The 11,933-nt window shown below is 47.4% G+C and overlaps 1 protein-coding gene across 5 annotated transcripts in view; it reads left to right on the plus strand.

Annotated features, from left to right (window-relative positions):
* The window catches only part of efl1 (elongation factor like GTPase 1), a 73,524-nt gene that overhangs the window by 50,963 nt on the left and 10,628 nt on the right, over positions 1-11,933 (plus strand). For 4 of the 5 annotated variants that reach the window (XR_006022345.1, XM_042061875.1, XM_042061878.1 and 1 more), the window contains exons 18-19: positions 4,510-5,489; positions 6,639-6,823. Coding sequence is in view for 4 of the 5 variants with exons in the window: in XM_042061875.1 (XP_041917809.1) it covers positions 4,510-5,489; positions 6,639-6,823 (1,165 nt within the window). In the remaining variant the exon portion in view is untranslated. Of the gene's footprint in view, positions 1-4,509; positions 5,490-6,638; positions 6,824-7,239; positions 7,341-11,933 lie in introns of all 5 variants that reach the window. The other variant, XM_042061877.1, reaches the window with a different exon arrangement.

Consider the following 11,933-nt stretch of genomic DNA (forward strand, 5'->3'; position numbering starts at 1 on the left):
TGCCACACCGAAGGGGGAGCAGGAAAGAATCAATCTTCATGAAAGTCAAAGTATTCTCTGAAGGCCCTGATGAAATTTTAATAATGCAGGGATCAGAAGGTGAACATTCCGGATTGTTAAAGGGAAGTTGGATTCCACTGGGTGTTTCTTCAGCTAGATTGCTCCCCTCCTTGCCTCACTCATTTTCAAAATGAGCTCTCTTAATGAAATGTGTTACATTAATAAATTAGCAGGCTGATAATAATAATGATGAAGATAAAAAAAAACATTTTTTTTCCAGGAGAGTATTAGCTCAGCATTGTAAACAGAGGATTAAAGCAACCCAAATTTTAAAACGAAATAGTCTTCCCTTCAAAAAAAGCTCATCTCACTAAAATGATATTGTTTAAATTAAATTGCTGGATCCAAAAACATTGCTTGTAGTTATACAGTATTTATCGAGCCTTTTACTCCCCAGAGCCCATTATCCTTCATATCAGACATTAGGCCATCAGTCCAGAAATCTCCCTGAAGAAGAGGATACTCAGGAAAATGGACTGCTTGGCATTTGGCCCATTTGATATGTAATAGTTCAGAGCGGGCAGCTGGTTCTTCTTAGTGGTTTGGGGGACTATCAGTCAGAGACCTGGAAGCACTTCCCCCCTCCTCTGGTCCGATCTCGGCCCGTGAGTCCGCCACTAGCAGAACACAGAGGTGTGGAATCGGGCCTGGGTTCGACCACTTAACCAATAAAAAAACTTCACAGACCACCTATCTAAAAACAAACAAACACACAAAAAACAGTAGACCTACTTCAAGAGTATATTACACAGTAGGCCTACTCACTGAACCACCTTGCTTATTGTCTTTGCAGCTTGCTTATTGTGTCAGAGGATTCATATAATTTAAACTGGCGTAGCTTACATAGGCAGTATTGCAGACCTGTTTGGATTTACATACAAGTTGATTCAATATTGCAAAAAACTCATCTACATTATATTTTACCACGTCTGCTCGCGGACCACCAGTGGTCCACGGACCACACTTTGGGAAACACTGCTCTAACTGTACAGAGGAGAAGCAAAACAAGCAGACCACAGAAGGGCAACCACAGCAGATAGTGACCGTGTCCAGCTGTTGCTCAAAACATCTGTTCCCATGTTCGGCACGCAACTTTCAGACTATAACCACCATGCTCTCCTACAGAAGTCAAAAGAGCCATTTTTATGTCGGGATGCTCCACTCAAGTCTGTCAGTCGTTGTTGTAGCACAAGCAACGGGCCCATCACTGAAACAAGCTCTTATTTTTATACAAAGCTCTGTGCGGAATGAGGGTCTGATTGGGTGCCTTGGTGACATTAACACGGATAATGCTGAGAGCACTTTCGTGCTCCTTCCTGCTCTCTCCTTCTCTTTTCACCGGGTGCTATTGATCGACAGCGGTGTCTCCACCAGGGCTTTCATGGTGCTTTAATTGCAGACAGTGTTATTGTTAAGCCCCAGACGCGGAGTCGTCCAGGGTTAGCCGCTTCGCTTTGACGCCGAAGCACACAGAATTGACATATCAGCCCATCAACTCCAAAAGGTCTGTTCCCTTCTGGCAATTACCACGTTCTTGTAGCTCTAACCTGCCCTCCCCTCGTGGTGGCAAGACAACCCCCCTGTGTGAGTTGTTACAGTGACGAGGCAAGGGAATGAACTACACGGTGTTAGCCATTGATTTTCCCTCCGCTCTGCACTGCTCTGCTCTGCACCCCCATTGAGCAAAGCACCCCGAAAAGGAAACAGTTGAAAGCCCAAAGCGTGACACTTAAAGCTCTAGATGTCTGTCGTAACACCCCCAATTATCACCACTTTTGTTCAGAAATTCTAAAACAACGATGTTTTAGAACACTTCAAAATAACATTTACTAAATAAACCTTATATTTTTCAGTAGCCATAGGTGTGTAGATTTGAACAAAATCTGGTTTGGTTCTTAACGGGAGCATTTACTGCCTGAAATATCCGATTTTGTTTACCACGCTCGGAGTTATAGTGCTGGCCTGATGGGTCACCTATTTACACCGTTTCAACGGCACATGAACGGTTAGACCGAGAATTCTCGTCATGAAATTCAAATTCCACTGGAGCTCCAAGCGGTTGTGTACACGCAGCCTTACAACACTGTTTACAGCTCTTCGAGTCACGGTAAAATGTCATTTTTGGTACATAGCTAATTTAGATACACCTATGTTGTGGGTGGTTGCGTTTCTTTAGGAGTCCGCTGTCTTGGTTTGTATAGAAATGGATATTAAGTGACACATACACGCAAGACGGTGGAAATACGGGACCGGTGGAAATAGGGGGAGTTCCGATATCCTTTTTTCCTTGTGCAAGAAAAAGTCATATGAAAACATACAAGACATTTGACCTACTGTATATGTAGTTGGCAAAAGACATGGTTGCCCTGAAGTAGCGGCCCATTGGTTAGTTGAGATGTGAAAGGCCTGGTCAGCCAAACATGACGCTGAAAGGCTCTTCTGTGTGGCCTGCAGTGAGCAGGCAGGGCTTGCGATTGGCCGAAGCATTACATGGGAGACTCGGGAGAGTTGACTAGACAGCCTCCTCGACTGCCTTCTCAGCTGGCAGGTGGAGGGTTAGGACCGGGTCATCGCGCCTGACCTGAAAAGCCAGGGGTCAGGCCGTTAGCGGCGCTAAGCACGCGAGGCAACGAGAGGGATTTAAAAATATCACTGGCCGCGTCGCGGCGTTGCTGTGAGGTCATGTGTGCTGATACACGACGGCTCCCCGTGACGCGGTAGACTGGCTCGTGGCCATGCACAATCAGGGCCCAGAAAGAGGTCAACAGCCCCTCCCTCTCTGTCCACCTCCCTCCTGAGTCACAGGATGATGACATCACAGTCAACAGGCTGCTGGGGAAGAAATGGGTCAACTGACAGATCATGTGACCCAACCTAACCCCCCCCCCCCACACACACACACACACACACACACACACCCCTCCCAATCCCAACAAGTGCAACCAGAGTGAGTTAAGCCTGTCCATGTAATTATTGTTGTGGTTTCAGGAAACATTTTGTTGAGGGGATTAATTCTCTTTGTTTCACGCTCGTTATCATCATTTCCGTTGGCCCGTCACGCCATTGATAAGCTGGACAAAGTATTGACCAGTGGTAGTTGTGTCTGAGTATTTTAATCACACCCGATCTCCACAGCTGCTGTAAATGTAGTCTTTCACTCTGAATAAGAGGGAAAAACGTGTGTATATTTATATTTATCTTCTGTATAAATATATACTCTGTTAATTAGCCCGCAGTCATGTTTTCCAGGAGGTTTGCCCATTTATGTGGTAGATGAAACCGGGCTGACACAGAACCCCTACATCACTGGTCTTAATGAGCAGCACCTCACACTGCCACAGAGCCATTAGCTGTTTTATATTTGGGAGCCGACACAGGCACTCAAACATAAATTGATACGAATTTGGAGGTTAAAAAATGTGCTATGTGTGGGTTTTTTTTTCTCATCCATTCTGTTTTAAGTGTATCTTCACTAGAGTGGGTTTTGACAAATGCTTGATTAATTTTTGAAGCCTCTCTTGCTGCAGTGTGTCCCAGAGCATATATAGAGCAGGAGGTGTGTTTGTTGTGGAGTTGTGTTTGTTGTGGAGTTGTGTGAAAGGATAATGCAGTGAGAATGTATGCAGTAGCAGAAACAAGACAGCAGAGGCCTGTTCCTATTCCTACGAAGTCTCTTAAGTAAACATTCGCGAAAGGATTATCTGCTCTCCAACCTGTTTTATGACTGTCTAGAGCTAAATAGATTAGGAAAAGCCTCACTCGTGTTGTCTGCAAAGGGACTGGCAAACATTTCCACCGTCTGCTCTATTTAAGAGAATCACCCGGTCAGCTGTGATTAGCTCATTAGCAACGGCCAGGTAACGCCAGTGTCATCATGTAGCCCAATTCTGCATGCCTCGCTGTGCTTCAGACTTCAGGTCACTGCACGTAGTCAGAGATAAAAAAATAAATAAAAAATTGTCATGCTTTACAAGTTAGAAAAGCACACAGTAACTTCAGTAACAGTCAATACAGAGTCCAAACATTACTCTTGGCTAACATCCATTCAGTGATGAACAACAGCTTTCAATCAAGGTCATTTTATTCCTTTGCAAATGAGGAGGTGAATTCCAGAACCATTTCCAGTTGTCTTTGGCTGGATTTTACATGTTTACGGTGAAAAAGCTATACTGCATGTGGTTGCATATCTTTGAATCATATAAACCTTTTTTACCATTTTACCATTCCTTCATCCAAGAGTACGTACTTGGCATTCAACACATGACGTATAAAGTTTGAGCTCACTCAAAAAGTGAATTCCGATCGTTGTGCAATTTTGCTCTGTAAACATGGCCATATGGAGTTGGATTTTGGGTGTGTACTGTGTCGTCTCATCTCTGTGTGTGCCTTGGAGAACTCGTTTGTTTTTCATTTATATTTATTTCAGTATGCTCTCGTTTGTCCCGTCAGGTTTGCCAAGATCGAGATAAGTGCCTCCAAGCCCATCATCCCGTTCCGTGAGACGGTGATCCGACCACCCAAAGTAGACATGGTGAATGAGGAGATGGGCAGGCAGCACAAGGTGGCCATCCACCAGGTGAAAGAGGAGCAGGCCAAGAACCCCGATGGGGTCCAGGTGGATCCCACTGGCCTGGTCACGCTCACCACCTCCAACAAAATGGCCACGATTGGGGTGCGGGCAATACCACTTCCTGAGGAAGTCACTCGACTGCTCGAGGAGAACGGTGAGCTCATCCGAACAATGGAGCAGTTCAGCCTTGCTGTGAAGGAAGGCAAGGCCCTGGAGATCAACCAGAAAACCTTGGAGTCCATCCAGGACTTCAAGGAGACGCTTGAGAGCCACTTGAAGGGACATAAGTGGCGGGACGCCGTCGACCGCATCTGGTCCTTCGGCCCCCGTCGCTATGGCCCCAACATCCTGCTGAACAGCGTGGAGGGCTACCAGCGGCCTTCTGTATGGCAGTATCTGGACAGGGACCGGACCCAGGCCCCTGCGGCACTCCGTGACCATGACAACAGCATCGTTAGCGGCTTCCAGTTGGCCACTCTGTCGGGGCCCATGTGCGAGGAGCCACTGATGGGTGTTTGCTTCGCAGTGGAGAGATGGGACATGAAGGCGGCCGTACTGCCCTCTCGACTGGACTCTGTTGATGAGATGGAGGGGGAAGTGGACTCTCTGCAGTCCGTGCCCCCTGCCAATGACTCAGTTGGCAGGCAGGGGGCACCCGAGCCAGATGCCTCTTCGTCAGGCGGCCACAGCAGCAGACGGCGGCCAGACGCATCGTCTTCGATGGACTGCTACGGGCCGGTCTCGGGCCAGCTCATCGCCGCCGTGAAGGAAGCCTGCCGCTACGCTTTCCAGGCCAAGCCCCAGCGCCTCATGGCCGCCATGTACACCTGCGACATCATGGCCACCGCCGAAGTCCTGGGTAAGTCGACTAACTAACTTAACTCAACTCAACTTAAATTACTGCAGCGACTGAAACGCATCAAAGGTCAGCATTCAGCCGCAGATTTCAGTAATGTGCCATTGATGGGAGAGCTGGTGTGTGTGTGTGTGTGTGTGTGTGTGTGTGTGTGTGTGTGTGTGTCTGTGTGTGTGTGTGTGTTTGGGGGGTGAGGGTCTTACGAACTTACTCACCCAGTGCAGAGTGAGGTTTCCGCTCTGACAGGAAATGGTTCTGTCCAGTTCCTAATTGGAAGCTGCTGCGGTCCTGTCATGCTTTGCGGCGGGTGATGTCATACGGCAGACAACTGAAACAAAAGGCCTATTGTTTGCTAAGAACATAGAAGTGATACGCATTGTGTATGCGTGGAGGGGAAAAGGAATCCTGCCCATTGAGAGCAGATAACCTCTGAGAAAATGGAGTGGACTGACAGGAGTAGGAGCAGATGAATAATTTAGCAGTGGCACAAATTACTGACTGCGTCATTATTTTTTAATGTTTATTCAATTTCATCTTTTTTGCTATTGGCAGTGATATTTGACCTTTTATGCCTGAGTGCTTTAGGCACATCGTAATGAGCTTAGGTGCATCATTAAAACCAATAGGAAAGTTATCATGTTAATGGATAGCGGTCTTCATTTGTATAGTCCTTGGCAGATCCAGATAATCAGTTATCGGTAATATCTTTGAAGAAAAGGACTGTTGGATTCGTAATGTTCTCTTAATGTTCCTCAGATTGCTTTTTTTGAGCAAAAAACATCAAAGGTCTTGTCAAGAGGCCACTAACATGATGATAAAGAGCCAAACTCCATCTGCAGCTGCAGACAGCTCGCCTTCGCCTCCAAGGGGAAGGAGGGTCAGCGTCCAGACAGAGAGGTCGGAGGCGGCCACCTTTATCTCTGTGTGTCAACACGCAGCGCTCGTCCCCCCTCGCCTCTTTGTTAAGGCGGGCAAAATGTTTGACATGCGTTAGGCCCTGCTTCCTTCGACACTTCCTCATATTCTCAGCTCCCCCAGTGCGTCAGGCTCTATTTTTAACTTGGGGAATTGGAAAGGCCTGTCGACACCCGGCTCAGACTGACTGAACCCCTACACCTCTGCCCTCTGTACACCCCCCCCCCCCCCAATCAGGCCGTGTCTATGGCGTGCTGTCCAAGCGCGAGGGTCGCGTTCTCAGCGAGGAGATGAAGGAGGGGACCGAGGTCTTCATCATTAACGCTGTGCTGCCTGTGGCCGAGAGCTTCGGCTTCGCCGACGAGATCCGCAAGCGCACCAGCGGCCTGGCCAGCCCCCAGCTCATGTTCAGCCACTGGGAGGTGAGTGACCAAGAGCCTGAGCCACACACACACACACACACACACACACACACACACACACACACACAGACACACACATACACACACACAGACAGCCACTCATGTCTGACCACTTATTCTGTCTAGCACTTGTCTTTTTGTGTTGTCATCTTCCTCTTGTCTTTCTTCACACTTTTCAACTTATCTGTCATTGAACTCAGGTCGCTGTGAGTCCCTATTATTTTCTCTCTCTCTCTATCCCTCTCTCTCTCTCTCTCTCTCTCTCTCTCTCTCTCTCTCTCTCTCTCTCTCTCTCCATCCCTCTCATTCTCTCTGGACAGAGGGAGGCACCAGGTTAGTGGGTGCAGAGCAGATGTGGGTATCTAGAGGTGGTCTAGACTGGCCATATACAGTGTCATCTCCTTTCCCTCGTATAGCCTGACAGGTCCAGGCAGCTCGTGGAGCGCAGGACATCGATCTGGCTCCCCGCACACCAAATAGGTGTGTGCAGGTTGGCGGAACGGAATCACGAGAGCAGGTGACTCTTGGCTGATGGGCTATTGACTTCACTGTGGAGGAGAATGAGGTTCTGTTGTGGGGAAAGGCAGCTGTCTTTAACTTGAACGCCATTGATTCCAAGCTGTCATAATGTGTGGGGCAGCCGTGGCCCACTGGTCAGCACTCTGGACTTGTAACCGGAGGGTTGCCGGTTCGAGCCCCGACCAGTGGGCCACGGCTGAAGTGCCCTTGAGCAAGGCACCTAACCCCTCACTGCTCCCCGAGCGCCGCTGTGGTTGCAGGCAGCTCACTGCGCCGGGATTAGTGTGTGCTTCACTTCACTGTGTGTTCACTGTGTGCTGTGTGTGTTTCACTAATTCACGGATTGGGTTAAATGCAGAGACCAAATTTCCCTCAAGGGATCAAAGAAGTATATATACTATGTCTGGCGGCCATTTTTGCTTTAATATGTAGACTACATTTTACATGCAGTTGGTATTCTATGTTCTCATCATAGACAGCATAGATTCACATAGTTCAAGTTGTTGAAGCACAACTGTTTTCATGTAATTGCCACTAATTTTGCAAGTAATTCAAGTTTGCTGCACCATGTCTGTCTTATCCCAATTTCCAATTTGGGATGTCAGAAACACCCAGGAGGCACAAGCACTCCGCTCACTCAACGCCTTTGTTTTCTATCCCAATAGTGCATGTAAATGGTGACACATGCTTGCATCATTTAACAACCACAACTCCTCAAACTTTGCTCCTTGATGATTAGTAATTAATCCTTTGAGTAGTAAATAAGATCCAGATAAGTATATTGCACGTATGTAACATTCAATAAATATTAGTATAGTGAACCTGTACACAAGCTGCCTTCCCCTCTCATTCAGTATAACAATACCGGAGGTGTTATAATAGGTACATACATTCAACAATATACATGTCATGTCAGTATGATTTCCTGTTTGAAAGCGTTAAGACGTTTTATATATTTATTATGGTTTTGCTCACCTTTTTAGAGTAACATTAACACTGATTTTAATAGACTATTGAAGACATTACATTACACTTGAATACCACAGTGTCAACATTATAGAATGTGAAAGCTGTCTTTAAACCCACGGCACAGAAAAGTGTTACAAATGTATGAAAATACCCAGCATGTGGCTCATTGATTCGGTCTGGCAAGTATTGGACATAGAGGCCATGCTCCTGATGACAGCGTAGACCAGTGGTCCCCAAACTACCTCATTTTGGGTGGCCCCCCAAGACATGTCCGTAGTATATAGCATCCGGCCCGCACGGAAGTACAACATCGTCATACTAAAACCTCCGCAATTTCCCCATTTATTCTCTATGGCGAGTCAAACAGTACACATGTAATACTCTTATTGTCCACCGGTGGTTGTTTTGGCGCTGTTTTGCGTTTGCCATCGAAAACGGAATGAAATGTAGGCTACCTGCAAACAATGTGAGAGGCCTATGCTGACTGCATCAGTGCTCAAAGTATTTTAAAAGTTTATCAATTAATTGTTAATAACTAACTAACTTCTATTCAAGTCATATTTCTGGGACTTTCTGGGATAATTATTTCTATTTTTTATTCACTCGTTCAAATGTTCATACAAAGAGTTCACAAAGTTCTCATCAGGTGACTGAAAGTTAGAATGGTGGTCATTTCAGACCACTTCAGCACTTTATAAAATTCTCATAGTTTGAGAACTTTAAATTATTTGTAGGATATTCACAACTTGAGCTGTGTATGCAAAGACACAGAATTCAGAGTTCACACATTTTTAATAAAATATACTTTTGGGACTCCCTCTAATACTTTTGGGAATCCAAATGTTTTTTTATTAGTATTATTTAATTTTACACTGATATGGCATGATGACAATATAAACACAGCTAACAATGGTATTAAATTGCAATAGCCTATGATTAAATGTAATAGAATATTCAACTAAGGTAGACTGCTGTTGTTCACAGCACTAAGCTATTTATGGTTACTGATATAGAACTACTACTGAGTCTCTGGCCCTCTCTTGGAGCCAGGCATAGTGAGCTGGCCCTCGGAAGAAAAAGTTTGGGGACCACTGGCGTAGACTATAATCCATGTTAAGTGCAATTTAGGTCAATTAGATGAGAGATTTGATGTGAGTAAGCCTTTCTGTGCCACTAGATGGATAAAATGTAATAAATCTCCTGGACGTTTGATTAAGGGGGAGAGGTCAGATCTTTACATCACCCTGAAGGCGTTGACCTTTTACTCTTAGTACGGCTTATTGCTGAAGCCTTGTTGGAGAATAAATAAAAAAATAAATATATATATTTTTTTTTTCTGTTCAATTAGTTTACACTTTGAGAATGATCCGCCTTGTCGTGTTTAATGTGAAATGATGACCTTTGTCTCTCTGACGAGTCAGCACTGATCCCGGACCAAATGCAGCGTTTATATATTCCATTCATAATCTACCACGCTTGTGCAGTGAGTTTAGTGTCAGAATCAATGTGGCAAGTCTCAGATCAAGGCAAGAGAATTAGAGGGGGAGACAGAGAGAGAAGGGAGAAAGAGAGAGGGTGCGAAGTGAGAGAGAGAGAAAGAGAGTGAGAGAGTGAGAGAGAGAGAGAGAGACGCCAGATGCCCCTGGGGAGCGAGACTGCTGCCACTGAGCTGGCTGGTCTGTGTAAACACTGGCCTTAAGCAGAGGGATGCAGACACACACACACACACACACACACACACACACACACACGCACACGCACACGCACAAGCCCCATGCTTAGTGCGTGAGCTCTGCTCCTCCCCCACCCCAACCCCGTGCTGAGCGCTTTGTGAATTAAACATGACTAGAGGTCAGCGTGTCCAGCTGGGCAATCGCCTGGCCAGTGCCACTCACCGCCGGCCGGGCAGGCTGGGCCGGGCACGGGCACAGGGGCCGCTGCTCTGCTCTGGCGCTTGGCAGTTATTAGAGCACCCACCCCCCACCTTTCTTCTCCTCGTCCTCCCAGGGCGAGGCGGGAGGGATCAAAGGCGCGAGACACCACATGTGCCAGTGGCTTTGTACCTGCGCCTGGCACGGAAAGCGCGGGCACTCCGAGGCCTTGGCCGCCTTCCACGCCATATGGCGCTTGCTCGCTCGCTAGTGCCCTGCGTCGTCTGTATCTCTTTCGCTCGGCCCGACGGGTCACTCTTGTCTGCTGCCACCGCGCCGGACAGCCACCAGGAGCCGCCTCTCGTAATGGTGTGATTAGCCTGCCTGCGTGCCTGTCTGCTCGTTTCTTTTGCTCTGTTTGCTTGGGTGGGTGTGGCACGTTAGGCAAGGTTGTTTGAGGTTAAGCCTCGGTAGGGGCGGGGAGCACGACTACATCCTTTGGTCACTCTCAAAGCACGCTTCGGTGAACAAGAGACCCTTTTTTTTTTGCAAGTGAGATCAGAGCCAACCGCTCTGGTCAGTCTGTTTGGCTGTCCGTGGAGCGGACAGATGTGAACTTGGCAAACTGATGAACAAACACACACACACACACACACACTGATTAAGTGGAAATGTGGCTGTTTTTGACAATCCAAGCTGGGCTCACATGAGCATCTTAATTTATTGCATTTCAAGGGGGAAAATGATCCTCCTTTTGGGATTGACTTCCACTGTAGAATAATGCTGAAGTGCCACCACCAACACGGACATGTGACCTTGAACAAGGTGCCACCGTCACTGAAGTCAGCCTCTCAGCAGACGCCCCATTTAAGCACCTTTAGCACTTTAAATAAGCCCAGTATAATTGAGTTGCGTGGGGTGAACTGTATCTGCATCTCGTTCTGCTTGTGAATGTTTGCGGCCGTTATCTGCATATTTCCGCGGTTGGACTCCCAGTTAGTCAGCGATCGCAGCAGAGATGGAGTGCCAGCCTGTGGAGCGGATCTGTCTCTGCTAGAGTCAAATCGGAGATGACGTTTGTCTGTTTATCACCATGAAGCATGCATTCAGATAGCTCCTCGACTACACAACTGTCTGGAAGAGAGTGACTGATGAAGCACTGCGCTGAGTCCTGAAAACCTTATCCTGTCTGCCATTCGACTGCTCAACAACATTGATGTTGTTGTTGTTGATTTGTTGTCCTTTCCCCGAAAGCCACAGTGAATGATGTTGCATATTATGTACAGTGCGTGTGTTATGATATTTTTTTTTCTCCTCATAAATAAGCCGACTTCGCCCTCGGCCATCCTGTTCTGCGTGGCGAATCTGTCTCGCTCAGCCGTCTGGGCTGAGTCATCCGCCATCTCCGCCCTGGTCTCCCCTCCTCCACCCCCACCCCCCGTTGACCTCCACTGGCTGTAGTCACGTCGCCGCACTCAGACCCCGAACCCCTCACCGCCGCTTCTCTCCCCAGTGTGTCGGCCGCCTGTGGGCTTCGGGTCGTAATTAGCGTCGGTCTGCGCATGTGCCTCCCCCCGGTGCACTTCAGCCGGGGCGTGTTTGATCCGCCACGCAACTGTGCCGACACACACACATGATTTGAATTGAATTGTTCGCCTTGGCACTTCCAGGACATGTTTGCCTTGCTCGGGGAAAGGTAATTGAATTGCGCATCTAATTCAAACCTTACCCGGGCTATTTCGAAGCCCGGC

The sequence above is a fragment of the Alosa sapidissima genome, chromosome 14 (assembly GCF_018492685.1).
Source record: "Alosa sapidissima isolate fAloSap1 chromosome 14, fAloSap1.pri, whole genome shotgun sequence".
Classification (NCBI taxonomy): domain Eukaryota; kingdom Metazoa; phylum Chordata; class Actinopteri; order Clupeiformes; family Clupeidae; genus Alosa; species Alosa sapidissima.